Raw genomic sequence first — 22,841 nt, forward strand, 5'->3', positions numbered from 1 at the left:
AAGTGCGCCAGTGTTATTATAATGCTATTATTTTAGTGTTCTTATTATTAGTGTTATTATTAGTAATTATGCTGTCTTTTAGCAGCATACCGAAGCTAGTATAAATAAATAAATAACAAATAACGAAGTTATTTTCAAACGCCATAGAACGGTCATGCCGATCAGCAGCAGTTCTTGTCATAATAAGGCACTAAACATATGAAAATACCGGCCATAGCCATTGTCATGCAAAATTATACATTGATTTTAAATATCATAAATTCAAACTAAACAGAGTCAAACGAATAAAAAGAATAAAAGAATAATGAACTAAAGAAAATAAATATATAGAATTATTGACGAGTGGGTACAGAATTAAAAAACTTGACGAAGGAGGGAACAGAACTACTTGCATACCGCATATGCCGTTCTGGTACCGGCTGAATGTTTGGAACCGGTTGGGCTACATGTCGTGGGAGCCTTTGGTGCGAAGGCAGATGCTCAGGGGTGAGGATTTCACGAAGTCGCAGATTTTCCAAAATACCGACACCAAATAGTAGGCTCAATCAGAGTTAGTCCGAAAGTGTGCTTAAAGCTATTAATTCCTAACTTTATGAAATAGGTGGGTATTTACGAGGGTGGAATCGATACAATTGTGGTTTCTCTATCATCCTGCCTAGCACCAGCTATTGAAAAACCTTTATGTCTTACAATAGCTAGGTTTAAGGAATGTGATAAATATTGCTCGTAGGCCTAGTTAGGCCATCGAGCTAGTTAGGCCTAGGTAGGCCTAGTTATCGTAGGCCATGTTTTTTTCTTCCTGGGCCAATGGTGCTGTACTTTTTTCTTTTTCCTTAACATATTAAACATTAAAAAAATATTACAGTGAATGTCATAACAAATGCACTTGCGATGAAAAATTATGTATTAATCCTTTTTGTCAAATTTTGAGAAATCGATGCAAGTTGTCGAGTAAAATGTCCTTTAAATTCAAACATTCTGCAAATACATCCGCAAGAAACTTTTTTTTTCTTTTTCCTTAACATTGTTACATTAAAAAAATATCCAAAATCTGTGATTCCTCAAAATGCAACATTTATCTTAAACCCCACCCCCACCCCAAAGGGTGTTGTTTTGAGTCCGTTGCTGCTAATTGAGAAAAGGCTGCAAGTTGATGGAAACAATCCTCTATTTATCTTTTTTTTACTTATTTTTTATCTCTACGCTACAGTTTTTTGTTGACTATTATTTTTTTATGACCAAAAGTAGTTGACTACGACTATTACTAGGATTTTTTTTTACTTTTGTAAGTGACAAAGGGCTGCAAGTTACTAGTTTTCTTTTTTTCATCTTCTTTAAGTGAAATTAGTTACCAAAAATAATTATCTTAAATCCAGCCTTGGAGTGATTAAGATTTTTTTTATGACAAAACTCATTGCGCCAGGCTGCTAAAATTCAGAGCCTGATAAACCACTAGTCAAACACTACCTAAGTTTTCTCCCCAGAGCTGTGTCTGTTGAACTTCCTTTTAAAGGAATCAATTTTCGACGTAATACCTCAAGCTTAAGACCATACTATACCTTAAGACCATACGGCCTTTCTATGACAGACGAATAAACGTTCAAAAAGGGATACAAAAGCCTGGATATTTTGACCAAAGATACAGCGATCGTCATCAGCAGATATACTAAAACATTAAATAATGTTAGTTTTAATTTTAATGTTGTAGTACATCTACTGATGACAATCGCTGTATATGTTTCTGAAATATCCAGACTTTAGTATCTGTTTTCACTGTCTAATAAATGTACTTATCCCCATTTGAACGTTTATTTGTTCGTCAAAGGAATTAACATATAGGTTTCCAGGTATATGAGCCGCTGTGAGACCATTCTGAATGGAGATGGAGCGTCTTACAAGACCCAAAATTGGACTTGAATTATTAATTGTTGAAAAGAATTCAGACACAGTAGTTTCAAAGATATCTTTAATTATTTGAACATGTCAACACGAGACTGGAAAAAACGAAATTTTAATAAAATTATAATGCAAGTACATTAAGACAAATCAAAAACTTGATCCATTGAAGCAATATTTTCACGTCAATAATATGGATTTCAAAATATTACAATTTACCATTGGAGAATTGGAGAATTTACCATTGGAGACATCTCTCGTGTAGGTAATTCGACCGTACCATGGTATGGTCTCATCATCAATCACACTTTTCTTTTACAGGAAATGTTGAAGAAATCGAGAGGAGCTGACTCTGGTATTAAATTGGAAGTAAGTGAAAAGGTATTAGACTCGTGTACATCATTGATGCAAAGTGTTCGTCAGCTTATTAGAAAGTCACGTGGTTTGCAGGAAGAAATCGTCCTAAAAGGAAAGGTGAGTGATTAAAAGTCCAGTGTAAACGAAAGCTGTTTATTTTTGAATCCAGCGCTTTCCAATGAGGTTATTTCAACCATAGAGCTATAATATATTAGCCGGAGATCAGTGTTAAAGCTGTTGAATCCAACCAAAATCAAAATAAATTAGCTATTGGGTATATATACTGACAATTCAAAACTGAAAATCCTTAGGAATTGAAAACAGGCATTTGACATTTAGTATCCTTAATATGATCTCACATTTGGCCATCTTTGGCCAAAGGCACAGAAAATTCTGAGGGGTTTTTCAATATTTTTTCAAAATCGTAATTGAGAACTTTCTTAGACTACATTGATTTTCCATTTACAGAATTTAAGAGAGAAAAAAACGGTATAACTTAAATAAAACAGGGAAAAGAAAGTCCGAATATTTTGACTCCACGTCCGAGAGCCTTAACCAGCGGAAAAAAAATTAAAGTTAGATTAAATTAAACACACCATATAAAGAAAAAGACAAAAAATATAAGTAAATGAAACTTAATAACCTCCAAAATACTGCAATATTTTATATTATATTTATATTTCAATATTTTAGGGCTATATTTATATATATTTTTGGGCTATATTTATGTCTATTTTTGAAGACTTAGAAGCTTTGTTTGATCTTGGTAAAGGTAATATTTTAGAATTGAAAACAGACAATAAACTAGGAATAATTATAACTTAACCTAGTACACAATGAAAGGTAGTTAAATTAATAAGGCAATCCTCTATTACAGTTAATCATTTAACATTTAAGTACAAAAAGTATGGCTTTTCTATTTGCATTCTTGCAACACTGAAAGTCCTGTAGAAGAGGCTTTCTATGGTTTGTTAGAGATGTATATTTGGGGCTCAAAATGTGGAATAAGAACCATATCATTGCATTTAAATACTGTTTTAGCTGTTTACGTAATAATTTTTTCTTTGGCTGGGGGGGGGGGGAGGGGTGACAAATTAAAAAAGTGTAAATGTTGTTGAAGTATGTGAGAGATATAGGACATTATTGGAAAAGCTGTAAGAACGTACTTTCTTATTATTTCCTTTAAGTGATGTGTTTGCGATGGATAAATTCAGGGGTGTCAGTTTGGGGGGGGGGGGGGGATTGCCGCCCATCCTGTATTTTGGAAAATTCCTTTATTCGAGTTTTCATTGAAAATTGTTTTTGTGTATTTTCATTGAAAAAATCCCCTCCCCCCTACATTTTTGTGAACTACTGACTTTTTAGCCGGGAAGTAACTTTTTGTGACATAGACAGATGAGAATGGCAACTAATGCTGACAAAACCTTCTTCATCAAAATTTTGCAACCAAAATACGTTCGTCAAGATCTATAAAGCATCATACTTTGAATTTATACATTATTAGCTTCTAAAAATGTTTCGGATAGTTCCTAGAATTTGTTCTCCATTGGGGAATATAGATGTGCACACAAAATGCAAAACTTGAATGTAGCTTAGATGAATATAACACCATTTTCAGAGAAAACACCGTATTCCCTCATCTAGTTTGCGGTTCTTGGGTTGGACACCTTTGTGTTCTTTTGCAAGAGGGCAGTGGTATATGGATTAATAATTTTTTCGTGATATTCTTCCGGTAAACGGGTAGATGTCATGATTTTTTTTTTTTTTTTTTTTTTTTTTTTTTTTTTTTTTTGCTCATTATAGTGATGGAAACACCGTTCTCTTATCTCTTTGTTCGAATCTTATCAATGAGGTGGAGACCTAATATTTTCTGTTGGCATCTGTGGTCAAATACGTTTAGTGCTTCAACATCAATGGCTGGCCGTCACTCCATAAATTCTTATTTTAGCGCTTGCGCCACAAGGCTTTGTTCAGTTGGGCGAAAACGGTAGCTACTGATGCTATTCTATGTTGAAACTCAGATTTGTAGCTACCATGTGTGTCGATCGATGGGCCTAGATACTTGAAGCTTGTTACTATTTCGGTCGCAATCGAGTCAAGGAAGATTCTCGGGGCATACACTTGAGTCATTCGCCATCTTGTTTTGGCGGTATTTGTCTTGAGAACAAGAGGTGCAGCCCTAATTAGTTTTGACGGGGTTTAATAGTTAAAATTTCCTTTTCGTAACAAACTTTTATCGTTAAGATTAATCGAAATAATAGTTCCCATACCAGTTTGGAGTGGAATGGTCAATCTTCCTCACCTGATAGTTTTTTTTTCAAATTGTGCTTTTAACTTTCAGTTAATACGGGATAGGGTTCATTCTTTGCTAGGCCGCTCCTAAGAGGGGAACCATGATAAATTTGGCTCATTGGCCACCAGTCTGTATACTCCATGTCTATGGTCGCCAAAATCCAGGATGTCATCTAGCAGGCACAAATGGAGGGAGGAATTGACAATATCACCTATTGAGATTTGTACGATTTTCAATACGATTTACCGTGTTTTCCTATTCCCCCGCCCTTTAAGATGCATTTTCCATCTAAAAACGATTTTTTTACATAACTGTGACCTAGTTGCATCTTATGCTGTCTGGAAGTGTAGATGAAAGAGTATGGGTACCTGACAAGAGTGAAAAGTGGTGCTAGTATTGGCAAAAAAAAACATCAGCATTATCTAGTGTTTAGTAATACTTGATATTTTTTCAAGTTTTTTCATTTTTTCAAGTTTTCATTTTTTCAAGTTTTTTAATCGTTTACTATCAGGAACTAAGATCTGACACTTATTACTACACTAATTTAAACAGCTACACAAATTAAATTAATTATTTTTATTATTACACTGAAAAAATGTCAAGTGTCGCTAAACGACACATGGAGTTGAGTGTTCTATTAATGTAGATTATCTTATGTTCGAGAAATACCTTATTTTATTTCATGCTTCATAAATATCGTTTCACATCAAAAAAAATCAAAGTCCATCTACCCCTCCTCCTTAACGAAATCATGAAAGTTTCAACTGGATCTCCCAGCCGTAAGACAAAATCCAGGTAGCCTTTCCAAGACAACGTGTAAAATCTGGCATAGTTTTAATGAAGCATAATGACTGTATAATGAGAAATACTGATTGTAAAGGATGATTTCAGATACCCGTTGTACAACGTCAGGGTGTTTTTGTTTTTTTCTTTCGTTTCTTTAAAACTTAAAGTTGTGCCTACAAATCGCGCAAAAATTCGATACAAAAAAAAAGAAAAAATTTGGAAAGAAACATTGGACCTAAAAAAGATAAAACAAGGAAGTAGGGAAGTTTTAGGTGGTTATAGTTGTTTACTTGTTTTAGTAATAGTTGTTCATTTTTTTGGTAGTAGTGGGCACCAAATTCAAAAAAAAGAAGCGTGGGTGAAAGTCAGCAAAAAAGCTAAAAACATATGGTACTAAGCAGCTTAAGAAGGTTTAGCTTTCCGTTGCATTTGTAGTTGTCTTTGGAAATCAATAGATTGTTAATGTTCGAATTATTATGGATGAAAAGCGTTGCTAATTTTATTAATTATTTGTAACGTGGCAACACTGACAAAAATGTGGTACGGCACTAAGAAGATCTCTGTACGAAGTTTTTGGTAGTAGTGGGCACCGAATTCAAAAAAGAATGAAACAGGAAATCAAGAGTTCGTTAATATTCCAATTTTACGGACGAAAAACGCTGGCGAATTTAACTAATTATTTATTTGGTTTCTCGTTCCAACGTAGGAACATTCACGTAAATAGGGTAGTGCCATAGAAACTTCCTAAAAGCAACCAAAAGTAAAATCTTGGAATATCACGGTTTTCAGGCATGACCTAAAACCCGAGGGGGTTCCAGGGGGTGTTTTTTTTTTTTTTCAATAACAATACTAAAGGGATATTGCTTTTAACTGTTGTAGCTGCGGGGTTTCTTCTCAAGGGAACAACATCATTTTTTTTTTTTTTACTTTGAAACAACTTTTTTAGTTTTAAATTATTTCACATTTATGCCCAATCCGATTATTTCTTATAGAATAAGACAAAATATTGTTCTTCGATTTTGTGTTGCTCCATTAAGTGCTAATGCAGTTTTTTGGAAGTATATGTCAACATGATAAATATTTGTATTTTATGCTATTTTAGTTATTTTATGCTAATATATTTTTTTATGATATTCTACTAAGATACTTATGTTCTTAAGAGCTATGGTATTTTAACCACTGATGATGAGGGTCCCTTGCATCATCAGAATGTTAGGAATATTTTTTGTTTCGTAGGTGTTAAGTATAACAACTAATGCCTAGTAGCTATTACATGTACTGGGAATTTTTTTTTCTAAATGTCTTTGGAAGTGCCGTCGTTTGGAGGGGGCAAATGGGGACAGTCCCCCCAATAATTTGGAGAAAAAAATATTATATAGCCCAGCACCTTGCCTCTCCAGATGTGGAGCCCTCTTCCCTCTCCCTCGAATAAAAGTGCTGGAGCTATGCCTCGGGTCTTTGGCGCTTTATTAAGGTATAATAATGCTTTCATTATAATAGTATTTTGAGTGCTGATGAAAATTGTTGATAAAATCGAATATTTGAAAGTTTTTTTTATAGTTGCTAGTTATTTTATCTTATTCTTACTCGTAGAAACTTCAATAAACTGTTGAGTACACTCTTGGAAAGGTTTTAAAGCACCCCCTCCCCCTAAGGCCCTCTTAATATTTTTCGTGCTGAGTTAGAGACCCCTCAACACTTCCAAAATAATGTAATTTGTTTTTCATTAAAATATTTGATTTTTGTATTCGACAGTTTCGTTAATTTGCTACTCAACCTAATTTTTCAAATACTTTTTCAAATTTAGAACTACTACCGTTATTTTACATGTGGGGAAAATTCACAAGGGGCATTGGTCTCAGGGATTTTTCTGCGGAGTGAGATTCCAAGGAGTGCGTTTTCATATTAAAATGAATTTGATTTATATATCTTTTATTCGACTCTTTGCATATATAATCCAAATAAATTAATTATGTTTTTGTATAACTGTAGGTAAAGGACAGCAGTGGGATCAAATCTATTGTGGAAGACATGATGTTTGAAAAATAAATCGACATTTGTGTTTATCGTTTCAGTGCATTATTGTGATTTTTGATTTACGTGCTTTATTCCCCAATAAAGAGGAATTGTGGGGGGAGAGAACTTTCCATGGGGGGATCCTCATGGGGGTGGGGAATTTCTTAGGGGGAGTATTGTCCGCGGGGGAAATTTTCCCTGGATGATTTTGGTTGCTGATGACGACTGTCGATTGTATAATTCAAATCGAAATTGGATTTTATAAAATCTTGAATTGCGTATTCCGCTGTCTTGCGAAAAGCAATCCCATTTTTTCTTTGCAGTTATTTCTTTGTTTCTTATTTTTTACATTTATCACAATTAAAGGCGGTAAGCCGAAGTGCTTTGCTAAGAAAATATATACAAGAGACACAAAATAGTACGAACAAATCTGCTAAGCAATCGAAAAGAAAAAAAAACAGATACGTATTAACATAACTGAATCAAGTTCTTTTTGACTAAAAGAAAATTATACCAACCGACTCTTAAAGTACTAAAGACAATGAAAATCGAATCTGCTTGTTTCAATTGGTTAAGTGGAAACTGACACACCTATATCTTAAAAAGTTAGGATAAATTAGGAAATCCAACCCCAATGAAAAGGCCCTCCATATGCAGTTTTCAGTAGTAGCGGGCTCCCTTAGAAAAAAGAAACGTGGGCAAAATTTGAGCCAAAAAAAGCTAGATAAGCAAAAAACACCGAACACCTTGACAAGGTTTAGCTGTCCTTTAAAGACGTAATTGTCTTTAAGAATCCACAGATAGCTAGTTGATTTTTTAATTTCTACTGACGAAGAGTATTGTCAAATTAAATCAATTAGATTTGCTTGTTTAATTTCACGGTTGAACGTGGCAACAGTGAAAAAAAAATGTGATTCTAGATACTACTCTAACAACTTGATAATTTTTAACAAGCAGATAAATGTCTTTTAAAATCACCGTTTTCAGTTTTGAATAAACCTAAGCTGGATACAGGGGATACAAATTATTTTTACTTTGATGTCCTTGGTACTTGATTACCAATTAGTTCAACACCAATCAACATATTCAATATGTTAATTGTTGTATTTATATGATAAATACAATGTACGTATATAGAGTTTTTGTTTTAGGGCTCAGCTACAAGTAAAGATTTCTACAAGAGAAATAGTCAATGGGCAGATGGTCTTATATCTGCTTCTAAGACAGTTGGATTTGGTGCATCGCTTCTTGTGTAAGTTTCATGCACAATATGTGTTCATTCGTTTAAAAAAAACACATCAAAAAACGCCTCAAAAATTTGTTCAAATTTACTTTTTTAACTTTTTTATATACGGAAACATACGCAGTAATGTGAAGCCTTGGAATTTTCCCCAAGATTTTGAAATTTTGTTTCTGAGCTTGGAATTTTATGAAAAGTATATATATATATATATGTATTAAAAATTACCCTCAATATATGAATGAATATGAAGCTAAGAGAGGAAAGGAAAAAATAAATGATAAATAAAACTAAAAAAGGGTGAGAAAACGAGGATTTTGTCAGCCAGTGGTAAAATATGAAGACGAAAAAGCCCTTTTTTGGTTTTATTTATCATTTATTATTTCCTTTCCTCTCTTAACTTCATACGTCATGTATAGCCAGTGTGGTCTTAGAATGTATTTATATGAATGAATGAATTTATACTTTAAAGGTATAAAATTGCAAATGGAGTAACGAGAAAAAAAACAATACAAGAAAGATACAAAAGATAAACATTGATAAAGAAAAAAAAACAATGTCAAAGAAAAACACTAATGAAGAATTTCAGTATTGCATAAATCAGTACAGCTTTTAATATATTATATATTATTATATTATATATTATATATAATTATCATATATTATACAACTGATAAATTACACTTTAAGAAAATAACACATAAAAGTCGTTATTTTGATAAAGAGAGTTTTTGAATCTATTTTGTCTTTCAAAAACAGCCGTAAGGGGATCTCTAAGCTCCATTTTTGACGATACTCTTGAATTTCTTGTCAAAGGTGGGAGATTAAGGAGATACTTATAATATTTTAATTATTGCAATTATAATAATTATAATATTTTTGAAATATATATATATATATTTGCTTTATATATATATATATATATATATATATATATATATATATATATATATATATATATATATATATATATATATATATATATATATATATTACAAATTTACCCCTTATATTTTAAAATATCTTGGGTTTTTAAAACCCAGGGATTAAATAATTTCTTAGACCGCACTGACTTTTCATTTACGAAAAATTAAGCAAGAAAAATGGGTTTCAATTTTAATAAAGCAGTGAATAAATAACAACAAAATAAACACTTAATTAAAAAAACACTCCGAATATTTCGGCCCACCTCCGGGAGCCTTTCTCAACGGAAAAAAAGAGAAAAATAAAAAAATGTTCTTTAAAATATAATATACATCGAAATACAACATAACTAACACACGAAGAGATAGATAAAAGAAAAGAAAAGAAATATAAATAAATAAGTAGGAATCAAACTCACATCTTAAATAAAACTTCCATGCACTGGCGTCTTTAACGCAATAAACAAAAGCGAATGTCTATAATGTCTTAGTTTCTGAATTTAGGAAATTCTGGAATTTTCTACTGAAATTTATAGCTTATTCTTTACAACGTTATCCATGAACGCATATAAGAATTTTCCAGCTGACTTTCCTTCAAGCTGACTTTTCCTTTCTTGAACTCTATATTCTGTTGCTGAGGTGGGCCCTGAAAGGTGGCCCTCCTCAATAAGTTCATTTATTCTACAGCAAAATCTTTTATTAGTAATGATTCAGTAACAAAGCAGAGGTCTGCCTGTGCTGACGAAAGGCTCAGCATTCTAATTGTTATAGTCTGCAGTAAAGAAAAAATAAATTAACTCAGCGAGGACGAGGGTTGTGACTATTTTACTGCGTTAGAAAAAAAAACGTTGTCCCCTTTTTTAGTTTCTTTATTCATTTATTTGTCCACTTGTTTTTTTGTTCTAGCTCTTAAAAATAGAGTTTCGTGGTAATTAAAAAAAAAAAAAAAAAAAAAAATCCTGCGAGCGAACCACTAGACACAACTAAACAAAGACCAGAATTTCCTTCTCTGCTGAGTGGGTTTGCTCATATAGGCTTGCGGGTTAGTAGTTTTGCCGCCCCCCTTCCTATGTTGTCGTGAAATGCCGGGCCTGAGAATAACTCTGTAAATGAAAACTGTCAAAATTAGTGCCAATACACTCTTCTCTTTTAACGATCCTTTTGACTGAATTGTGCTGGAAGAAGGAGGAGTCATTAATTCCCCGCCTTAAAAATATCAATTTTTGTTTCTGAGAATTTCTTATGTCTTTCACATACTGTAACTTTCCCGGTTCTTTTCTTTTTCGCTTAGCCCCCCCCCCCCCTTCTTCTATAAATGAGAAAATCTACTGCCTTACCTACCCACCTTAGATCCGTAGACTTAGACTCGTGCTCAAACCCAGACTCACTCTTTGACTCAAATTAGACTCCCGATCGCTAAAGATTTATTTAGGGAATGGCACTAAATAATAAAAAGTTGTTTAGATGATTTATGAGAGTCCTGAATCTTACGGTCTAATTGCGTCTGATTTTAAGAAGGCTGGTTAAGAAACCGAAGCAACACAACCACACACATAAAAAATATTGAAATGTTGAGTACAAACGGGTTTTACCAGTCAGGGAGACTGGAAAAAAGTCAAATTTAGTTCTTTTCTTATTTTTTATTTCTTATTTCTTTTTGGTTAAATATTTTCTAATTATGTTTCTACGAGGTTGTGTATCTCAAATTTAACCAAAAATACGTTTAGAGGGGTTGGGTATGTTTGAGTAAAAAAATTGATATTTTTATTAGAGGTGGTGGGTAGAGAAATGTTTCTTTGTTTGAACAGGTTTCGGAAGAAATTTATAAGATTCTTTTTTCTTCTTTTTTATTACAAAACTGATGGTGCGTGGTTGCAAAAAACGCGGGACAGGATCAAGAGTGGATCCGTTTTTGCTTTTGTTTTTTGTTGCTGTTTTTTTTTGGGGGGGGGGGGGGTATTTCTGTTCGGGAGGGGGGGGGTAAATAAAAAACAAAAATTTTATTTGTATGCGTTTCTGTTACTTTTTTACGAGTCAGATTTTTTTGTGGGGAGGGGGGGGGGAATCAAACCCTGTAACTATGTCCCCCCTGTATACGGCCTTGGATCTGATATATCACTAATCAATCACTTACCTAGGCTTCCTCCCCACAGCTATATCTGTTGAACTTCCCTCTAAAGGAATCTAAAAACGTGTTTTCAAGAATAATATTATTTGCTTTAGATTCTTTAGAATGATGAGACCATTCTAAAGGGAGATGCAGCGTCTTAGAGAACTGGTTTTCAAGTACCCAGGGGGGGGTATCTCCTCTTGTAGATAATCATGTCATAGCATGAGACATTTAAATTGTTGTCTCCTGAGCTTGATTGTTGCTTCGTTTATAAATTAAGCTAATTGATCTAAATGCTTATTAGTGATGCAGCAGACAAGGTTGTCAGTGGGCAGACGAAATTTGAGCAACTAGTCGTTTCTGCTCAGGAAATAGCTGCCAGCACTGCCCAATTGGTGTTTGCAGGACGAGTCAAAGCTGACCCAAATTCAAACAAACTTTATGAAGTGGCCCGAGCCTCAAAAGATGTCTCTGAAGCTACCGGTGGTGTGGTAGCAACAGCGAAACTGTGCAGTCAACTAGTGGAAGAAAGTGGTGAGTTTTTTTTTTACTTGCCTTTAACTAGTGCCTCCTTTTTTTGCTTTGATATGTAGTGTTGAGCATACATCTTTTCCCCTTCTTCTGTTTCCTTCAACATTTTATTCTTCCGCTTTATTTTCTTTTGTTAAAATTTGTCCATGAAAAATTTAAATGATTAAATAATGATAAAATTTAAATGATTTAGATGATTACTAGTCGTTCGTGGTTTTTCCCCTACTGATTTTTGCATAGGCGTGTGTAAGTGGAAGTTAGATATATATAAACTTCAATGAAAGTTTGGCCTGATTAGATAGATTATGTATTACGTAAGGTGGATACACTGCTAAAAAGATGCTTCCCGCACCCAAGAGTACCTCCACTCTGTCCTGAAAAACAGTTTTTTTTGTTTTGTTTTTTTTGCAACGTTTATACATATATTTTGACCTCTTTTCAGAACTTGTGTGTCCCCACTCTTTTCCCTTTTTTGTGGAAAAAAAATATGAGTCTTTTATTGAAAAGCTGAATGTATATTGAGGAAGGAGGTGCGTAAAATGGTGAAGCTGCCACAATTTGTCGTGCGTCTACGCCAAATAAAATGACTGGAGCCTCAAGTGGTAAATTTTAGAAAGCTATCAATTAGCTTGCACTTGTTTATAATGTTTGTCCGAACTTGGAAAAGGGCTGTTTTAAAGTGTAGTTTTTATCGTAACCTTTTAGAATGTATTATTGTGCAAATTTTCGAAAACATACGTTACTTTACAGATCACCATTCAACTTTTTCAGTATAATTTTGTTTTGATGAGGATGTCATTCATGACCTATGTTTCTAGATAAAGTTATAGGATATGATTCACAATTCACCTGAACTTTTTATTTGAATCCGCTGTGCTACTTGTAGTGTAGTTTTTAAGCACAGCTTTTTAGTCATCCTAAGATGACAAAAACTGTAGACTGCTGTAGACTTTATCATCCTAAGCCTTCCCTTTCCCTTAGTGCCAACTATAGTTTGCCATCTTCTGGCGAACTATAGTTGGCGAACATGTCCTTGTTTGTTTTGCTAATGACAGCACACTTGGCACTTCGGGAAATTGCGAATCAGAGCTTTGATCAAATTTGGAAAATTTTGTTGAGAGAGTTATTTTATGGCTTGATGCTAATTATCTTGCCCTAAATTTTTCTAAGTCCAGTTTGTTTTATTTTTTTGCGTGTTTCTCTGATTTATTCCCAGTTATCTGAAATTCACTAGCTATTTGTGATAATTCATAGATCTGAAGATCGATACGTTCGTTTTTTGGGAATTCTTGTTGATGAAAACCTGTCTTTCAAACGTCACATTGATTTGATTAACATGAAGATATGCAGAAAGTTTCGGTATTTTAAGGAAACTTAAACATACCTTTCCTGGATCAATTTTGTAAATCCTGTTTCACTGCTTGTCGACTATTAAACCTTTCCTTCACTATTAAAACCACCTTCTAAGGTTTACAAAAAATCTAGAAACCTCATTCAGGAAACTAATCGTTCAGGAGTTTTCCCAATACCTGATCTCGAATCACTGTATATTCTTTCGTGTGCATGTCAGCTCCATGGTGACGTCCCCTGGCCCCTAAGTGTTCCGCCATCTTTTATCTCTGATCAGAATAATTATAATCTTCGCAATGCAAAAAATGAAATAACATCATTTTTATACAATCCTAAAAAGGGCTTATCCCAGATTTACCTCTCAGTCACTCGGACTATCTGTCTTGGCTTTTTCTTCAATTAGCCATGTCTTGATGCCTGCAATTAAATGCCTGATTTTGAATTAAAATTTCGTTGATGGCCAATGCTCTTAGACAATGTTGTAGGATATGATTCACCATTCACTTGAGACTTGTTCATTGAATCTACTATGCCTTGTTTCCTAATGTTATGTTCTAACAAAAGGGGAAATTCTAATTTATTATGATTCGCTGGGGGCATACATTATTGTAGCCTCAATCTACAATTTGATGACTGTTGTTGGTTTTAGATTTTAACCACTGTTTAGAGGAAGAATTTTTTTTAAATATAATTTCTATTCTTTTTTATATAGCTATAAAAATATTATAATTTCTATGTCAGAACCATTTATGCAAATCAATGAGTTGGTGTCAGTAGATATCTGCTTCAGAAAGCGGACTTCTTGGACCTAAGACTTTTACTCAATCAGGTGGTATCTAGGCCATTGGGGCATTAAAAGCCACCTAATTTGCGAGGAAACCCTTGTAGTAGGTGACCCCTCTTTCCGGATTGTGGCCTTTGCCACCTTAAGCAGTTGATTCCAGACTGCAATTGGCAGCCCATCTCATTAGCGACAGCTAAACAAAAAAGATAAAAGACAAATTGACAGAAAAGGGAAGCACATTTGGATGTGTATGTCTTCTATGAGCCTATCAATTCAAATCAGGCTTCTGTTGGATAATGAGGTCATATACTTGTTATCGACCAAGAGATACTTGTCTGACCCTCAAGAGAGGAAGGAGTCTGGTGGCTGAATATGCTTTCTTAGCTCACATTCATTTGATTTTAATTAATTCATCAAAAATGGTGCTTGTGGAAAGAGGATGGGTGAAACACCTCTTCTCTATGCCCCCTATGTACAGGTACGACTCTATAAAATTTATCTCGATTATCTCAAACTAAGGTCTCAAATTACAGCCTATGCAAAATCTTCATTTTGTGTGACTAAGGAAAGAGTGCCACAGCGTGACAACTTTTTGATAAAGCTGTGAGATATCCTGTAAGTATTTTCGACAATTTTGAAATTGAGCGTCCCTTTCTGAAGCTGTTTGTGTTCCATAAATCTTATTTCTAGCACAAAGAGAGGGGAAACTGGGGTGCGATCTCTTTCAGCACTTTCAGCTAGAACAGTATATTTCCATTCAAATGAGCTCCCCCTAATAGGAATACCTGTTTGATATGATCAGTCTTGTGCAAATCCAATTTCATTGGTACTTCCGACCGTTTTGAAATTATGTGTTTGGGACAGTGCTAAAAGTGCAATACTTTTGACAATAATGTTCTCACATCTCTTAATTTTTAGTATTTCAAATGAAAATATGGTTTAATATGGGACTTGAGTCTTCCGTTACTGGACCTTTGTTTAGGTTAATATTAAAATAGCTGAACATAAATACACCAAGTCATAGCGTATCCCGAAATAATTAAGAACTATTTTCTGCTTCTGCTTCTTCCTTTATTTTTTTTCCTTCCTTCCTTTATTCCTCCTTTCCTTTCTTCCGTCTTTCCTTTTCCTTTTCCCTTCCTTCCTTCCTTTTTTGTTTCTTTTTTCTTAATGTGCGAATTTTTCAGCCCAAATGGATTTCTCCAAATTGACACTTCATCAAGCGAAAAAATTAGAAATGGAGTCGCAGATCAGAGTAAAGGAGCTAGAAAATTCTTTGGAGCAGGAACGCGTCCGACTTTCCTCTCTTAGGAAACAACATTATCAAATGGCAGGAGAAGCAGCTGGATGGGAGCAGGTATCTTTTCTGATTTTCTCTTTCATGTCAAGAGGAATTGTGGAACATAAAAATGGTTTCTTTCTTGAAGCAAAGATTGACCTTTCAATTGATTTAAAGCCCTCGTTTGCCACGAATAACAATAAAAGACACACTGGCTTTCTGCTTTTTTCTGACTTTCTCCTGCTTTTTTTCTTCTTCTTAATGTCAGGAGGGATTGTCAGACTAGGAATTAACAATAAAAACCACACTGGTTTTCTGCTGTTTTATGGCTTTCTCCTGCATTCTGCTGTTTTCTGGCTTTCTGCTGCTTTTTTGCTTTTTTCTTCTTCACGTCAAGGGGTATTATTAGACTTCGAATTAACAATAATTACCACACTGGCTTTCTGTTGCTCTTCTGCTTTTTTCTTCTTCATGCCTAGAGGGATTGTCAGACTTGGGATTAACAATAAAAACTTCACTGGTTTTCCATCAAATATTATATTGTGGTTCTCACGAGCCAGCTAATTTAGTGGGAGAGTAACAGTGAATTTCTGTTATGTACCTAGAGAAGGAACAAAGAGCAGAAATAAAATGAAGAAATAAAATCACAGAAAGAAACTTGAGACAGTGGAACCGAAAAAGCATAATAAATTTCCAAATACTATAACTTTATATAATCGTCATCAGCGGCAATATTTGAACCACCCAAAAAATTAAAATACTGTGAAATAAAACAAATACTGCAATCAAAAATGAAATAAACTATTGCAATTATTGAGCCTTTTCTTCACTTTTACAAAATCAGTATTGTATTTCATGCTCTTTCGTTTACCTTTAGTAGTTTTATTTATGCTCCTAATGACTATTTTATTTTATTATATTTTATTTTATGCTCTCTAATGACTTTTTTCCTTTGTGCAATACAATTGACAGGCTTATCTTACAGACAAAACTAAAAGCAGGACGTCATCATTTGGGTTGTTAAAGGTCATAAGAATAGATCTGATGATGTGGGTTGTAAAATGTCTGTCATGAGCTCTTATTGGCTGAACTCCCATTTCAGAATCCAAAATAAGAAAAAAGACAACAAGAAAGACAAAAAAACTGCAGCACCAAAAAAGACCAATAAATTAAAAAGTGGGTATAACAATTTGGCATCCAAATCATAAAATGATTTAAAGTAAAAATTAATATAAAACTGGTTAAAGAACGAATTAGTATATTACAACACTTAACCAATAATCATTCGTAGAATCATCTCTCTATGTATTCCAGGCCATAGACCTCGCGGGGGTGGGAGTATTTTCGATATTGGATGTTTTTTTCTTACATTAGGCCATGTTGCCATGTGATAAAATTAAAAAGAAGCGTGTATAACTGCATAGACCTCGCGGGAGGGTGGGGGGTATTTTTGATATCAAATTTTTTTTTGTTCTTTCTTTGGATTAATAAATCCTATCTTACATTAGGCCACGTTGCCGTGTGATAAAAATTAAAAAGAAGAGTGTACAGCTGTGCTGATTTCATGTGGCTTAGGGTAAGGAGCTAATAGTAGTAGCTTTTCTTTTTCTTCTTTTGGCTGAGCTCATTAGATTTTTTGTTGTTCTCTGTATTTGCTATCCAAACTGTTGTTTGTTTTCTTATGGTTTGTTATTAGATTGAGATACTTTTATTGTTATTGGTTTAAGCAATGTGCATAATACTCTTCCATAGATAACTAAAGGATAAACTCTGAACTTCCTTTCATTTTGATGATAATTCTGCTTGATTTACATTTTTATTCAACATAGTTAAATATCTGATTATTAGTCACAAATACAAGAGTAATTTTTACCTATCCACGTCTTGAAACATAAAGACTCTTGAACCGATCCAACAGGATTGATGATGGTGATGTATTGATCTCTATTGAATTTAGTTATATATCTTGTTAGCAGCCGAAAATCCAAGAGTAATTTTTACCTATTCATATCTTGCAACATAAATACTTTTGAACCGCCCCCAACGGGTTTGGTGATAGAAATGTGTTGATATCTACTGATATCGATCTGTGAGTAATCTGAGAGTGATTTTTAGCTCTTACGATCTTTTGAAAATGCATGTCTTGCAGCGTAAAGACTTTTGAACTGCCCCAGCTGGTTAAATGATAATGATTTATCGATATCTATTGAAATCGATCTAAGAGTAATCTGACAGTGATTTCTAGCTGTTACATTCTTTTGAAAATTCACATCTTGGAACGTAAAGGCTTTTGAACTGTCCCAACTGGTTTGATGATAGTGATGTATCGATATTGTTTGATATTGATCTGAGAGTAATCTGAGAGCGATTTTTAGCTTTTACATTCTTTTGAAAATTCACCTCTTGTAGCGTAAAGGCTTTTTGATCTGCTCCAACCAGTTTGATGATTGTGATGTAAGGATTTATAGCAACATTTAACAATAGGAGGGGGTATCCCCCCCTCATTGATTCTACTGATTCTTTTTACCTTTTATACTTCATCAAAGTATAACTTAAATCATTGGTTCTCGTTAAATGTTTAAGGCTGAGTAGTTAAATTAACGAAGGTGTAGATTATTATGATAAAGTTAAAAAAATTTCATTTTTACGGCGGAATAACAACATGAATTTTGTGAAAATAATATATTATTACTTACAACATATATTTACATATATAATAAAATATATTTACTATACATCTAGAATTCTTTCGTTGCCTTTGGTTTTCTAAGAGCTCTAAATGTTTCATGATATGCTATCTTCTCTCTCAACCGCAAAAAGTAATGACGTTCCTCCATGCATGAAAAGATAAAAAGATTTGATAACTGATTAATTTTCTACCGAAATCTTGGCTTTCGAGAAGAAATAAATTGAACTACCTGGCCAATAAGACTAACGGCAAGATTATAAAGGATTGAAACTGCTGAAATTCAGCTGATACTAAAATAGATCCCAGGACAGGGTCAAAAATCAATTTTCTGTCCAGCATCGCTATGTTTCATATTGAGAAGGTGGTGGGTGGTTACGTGGGTACGTGGTGATGGGTGGGTACGTGGGCGAGAGGGTTGACATAACTTGCTGGAAAAAAAATGAATGAGAGGAATTTCCACTTCCGCGCCGGTTTTTACTGATATTTTATTGTACTATTTCTGGAGGGACTTTAAAACTTTAAGACTTTGGAATCGCCTCGGCCGGTTTGATAATAGCAATGTATCGATTTCTATTCAATATAGTTCAATACTTGGTGTCTAGTTAGCAGCGGAAAATCCGAAAGCTTTTAGCTATGTGTAAAGTGAATCCTTTATCAATACATCAGTTATGACAAAATTTCTACTTTGGCTAACACAGGGCAAAATAAAATTAACACTTCAAAGTAATACACCTTGAGACAAAATTAAGAACAGATCAAGAAAGCAAGCAGCAAAGGACAAAAAAAGAAGTCGAAAGAATGGAGAAGAAAGAGTAGAGGCAGTAGCGGATCCAAGGGGGCAGCCCCCCCCCCTCAAGATCTTTTCAGGCACCCTCATTCGTTGTTTTTCTTTCTATTTTTACTCTTTTTTAAAAATAAATTTGTCAGCTTGGTCAATTATTGGTGCCCTTGTCACATTGCTCCCCCCCCCCTAAAGATTTTGCTCTGGATCCGCCCCTGCGTATAGGCCTTCCCAGCACGAGTATAAGTTAACCAAGATTGAAATAATATAAATACTTTTCAACCACCCCAACCGTTCTGATGAAAGTGATGTATTTGTGCCATTTCACGAACATATTTATGTCTTTAAAATATATTTATCCTTTTAGGTGTCATAGGCATTCCTTGTGCTCGAGTTGCAGTTGTGCCAAAGGATTTCTTTTTAATTACATTAGTGCGTAAATCTGGTGACTATTATTTGTGACTGCTTTTTGTTGCTTCAATATTTGTATTTTTTCCTCTTGTCGTTTTTCTAATCATGTTGATGTTGTTTTTTTTTATTTAGATTGCTTAATACTTGTTTCACCGCTGTTCATGGTCAGCTATAATGATTTAGGCCTATTTTGTTGTTCTTTACTCAAATGGATTGTCTACGTTTATTAATCTTTATCTCCTTTGATTTATTTCAATTGTAATTTTACTATTAATAATATCACTTTTTGTATTTTCACTTATTTAAATTCTATTAGTCTGTTTGTTTTTATTTTCCTAGCATTTTGCTTTAATTTTGTTTATTCTTAATATGACAGTGACGAATAATTTTCGGTTGCCCTGTGTTTGAGCTATTAAGTGAGGGCCAGTAACCTGGTTTTTTCATTTTTTTTAATTTATTTTTTATTGTGAAGATCAACTGATGTCGAGCTTGTATCCAATAGGTATCGTGGTTTATCTCACTTTTTCCCTAAAAAACTGTGGAACTTCAGTTAGACTTTTTTTGGGGAGGGGCTAACGAGGAAGGGTGCTCTGATGCTTGGAGAACATTGTATTTTAGCAGTTTCTTTGAAATTAACTGGAAAAGAACTTCGAAGAAATACTGGAAAATAACAAATAAACTTTCAAATGGGGATAAATCCATTCATCTAGACAGTGAAAAAACACGCAAAAAAGTCGAGATATTTTGATCACATATACAGCGACCGTCTTCCATCTGGAGCTTTTATGCCTGTTTTTGACTGTCTAAATAAATGGATGTATCCCCATTTGAAAGTTTATTTGTTCGTTATAGATAGGCCGTGTGGTCTAAGAAAACAATACCTAATTTAAGATGTTACGTCGAAAATACGCTGGTAGAGAAAGTATAACCGATATCCTAGAAACTCTGGAGGGTTTCAAAACTGCCTTGTTGAACAATGCCTATAGCAAGATAAATTTGAGAAGGCAGATGAAAAGACTAAAAGAAAAATAATGAGCTTTTTTATAGCAAATTGACATTTTTATGCTAAAATTCTCCTTTGCGAATGCTAGGCCTTCTAGGACTAAATACTTAAAAATAAAAAAGTATAAATGGATGACTTTTCAGTTTTGTATTGTAATTGCATATTTGTTCAGAGGTTTCAGACACTGTGTCAAAGTACCAGTGACAGTGAAGATAATATTTGATTGTTTAAATTGATTAAGTTGAAATTTGTGCAATTATACGTGTCTTCAAATATTAGAAAACACCGGTAATCCAATTTTTGAAGTAGTGGGTAGTAGTGGGTAGTACCTTTATATACAGGTGCCATTTTGGTAGTAGTGGGTGCCAAATAAAAAAAGATATGTGGGTGAAAAATAAGCTAAAAATAAATTTGGTACCAACAGCTCACGAAAGTGTAGCTTTTCTATGAAGGCATATTGCTTAAATCTGTTTGATGTTTTAATTTATACGAACAAAAAGCTTTGTCAAGTTTCAGCACTTACTTTTGCTTATATATTTTCATGGTTCATTGTGGCAATACTGACGAAAATATGATACTGCCCTAATAGCTTCGTAATTTTTGAAGAAAAAAAAACACAACTGAAATGTTAGAAAACGCCGTTTTCAGGTATGAATGGAACTAAGACGGGTCCAGAGGTCAAAAATGTTTTTTAATTTTGATGTCCTTGGTGCTTCAAATCGATTTGGCATTTGAAGATTGCATTTTAAATTGTGCAAAAAATTATGTGTTTCTGCCAAAATTTACAGTTGCGAATATTTTCAATGACGATTGGGTAGTCATAAGTAGGACTAAAACAAGGTGCTTTGTGCCCTCTTATTTAAGAGTTTTCTTTTTGAAAGCTACGGAAATTTAAAGTTTGTTTCCTGCTTTTTAAAAGTAGTTTTCATATATTTTGTTGTTTTTTTAATTCAGACTGAAACAACTTAATAAAGCTACCTTTAAACACAGATGACATTCTTTGATGCAGTATAATATATATTGTTCACCATTTTTTCCTCAAAATATTTTCTGTTTTCCTTCTGTTATATCTAATGCCTCTAAAAGCTTTAATTTGAAAAAAAAAAGAAGAAAATGTGCAAAATTTATGTCAAATCATGATAAACAACTTGACGAGATTTATGAACAATGATTTCTTTAAATCGCCTGAGATGTTTCAAATAATTTAAAATGAGAATTTGATTTTTATTGTTTAGCTTCAGTTTATCGGTCTCTAAGTCTGGTGGTTTCGGATTTTAAAGGATGGCGTACTAAACTTGTAATCCTACCTCCTTTGGGATGAGGATGCGAGTCCTGGGGCTGGGGATTATTTGGTGTGGAACGAGAATTAGTGGTGTGATGTAAGCCTAGCTAGAGTCGACCTAGCTCAAAATAGGCACCTGGAAAAATCTGGGGAAGGTAAACAGGAAGGATATGGGAAATCACTGGATGGCTGGTCCACATCCTCCCACTGTAAATCATATCTGAAGAGCTAAGAAACGCAGGTTAGCACTCTTGGTGGGGACAGTAAAGTCCAGTGCCGTGTCCTTTACCTTTTTTACCTTTCCAAGGTAAATCTGGAAATCTTAGTTGTTAGATAAATTGTCCTAAAGAATTAACTATATATATATAAACAACTGTATGATAAAAAATTATTCTATATCTTCCATATATATAATTTCTTGAATCATCTAGAAATGTGCATTAAAAACTAACCTTCTTTAATCTTTTGCAAATCTATTTACCAAATTCTTCGGTAAGTCTATTGGTAATTGTTTACTTATTTATTTTTTTAGCTAAAGGATATGTGTTTTGTTACTGTGGGGAATAAAAGTAGCAATAAGAGCCTTCTTTTTCAGTTTAAATTATACTTGTTTCATTCCTGGTCTTTACTGTTGTCTCTTTTTGTTTAAAGCCTGCAAAAATGAGGTCATTTCCAGTTTCTAAATCCTTTTCACTGTTGCACAAAAGTGAATTTTGGAGGAAATGGGTCCTGGTTTTCTAATTTCTTTATGCCCCGGAAAAAAGAACTATTTATATGGCCTTGTAAAGAATATTTTATTATTTTGTGGTATGGGCCGTCACTCCTCCTTTATAAAGTATCTTGAACTAAACAATTATAATCGAATTTTGAGATAGTGCTTTCCAACAAATTTTCTTTCTTTTAAATTATGTTTAATTTGTGATTTTTTTTTAAACTGTGGCTGCTGTGTCGTTTCTTCCGTAGAGTTCCGTAGTGTGTATACAGACTCACTACAAATTTCAACTTTATATAAAATTTAGTCATTTTTTAAGAATAACAGTTACAGTTTTGAATCACAGGCATGCTTGTAGCCCAATATTATTTTCAAATATAGAACCCAACAAATTATGT

The 22,841-nt window shown here is 33.7% G+C and overlaps 1 protein-coding gene across 1 annotated transcript in view; it reads left to right on the top strand.

The window, feature by feature from the left end:
• The window catches only part of LOC148946423 (uncharacterized), a 42,818-nt gene extending 22,070 nt beyond the window's left edge, over positions 1-20,748 (top strand). Inside the window, exons 7-11 of the mRNA XM_089097693.1 lie at positions 2,218-2,370; positions 8,500-8,600; positions 11,926-12,155; positions 15,474-15,643; positions 19,403-20,748. Coding sequence (XP_088953819.1) covers positions 2,218-2,370; positions 8,500-8,600; positions 11,926-12,155; positions 15,474-15,643; positions 19,403-19,411 — 663 coding nt within the window. The 3' untranslated portion in view covers positions 19,412-20,748. The remainder of the gene's footprint in view (positions 1-2,217; positions 2,371-8,499; positions 8,601-11,925; positions 12,156-15,473; positions 15,644-19,402) is intronic.
• Positions 20,749-22,841: the final 2,093 nt, after the last annotated feature.

The sequence above is a fragment of the Artemia sp. Qi Xiang Cuo genome, chromosome 12, assembly GCF_049724085.1.
Source record: "Artemia sp. Qi Xiang Cuo chromosome 12, ASM4972408v1, whole genome shotgun sequence".
NCBI classification, from domain to species: Eukaryota; Metazoa; Arthropoda; class Branchiopoda; order Anostraca; family Artemiidae; genus Artemia; species Artemia sp. Qi Xiang Cuo.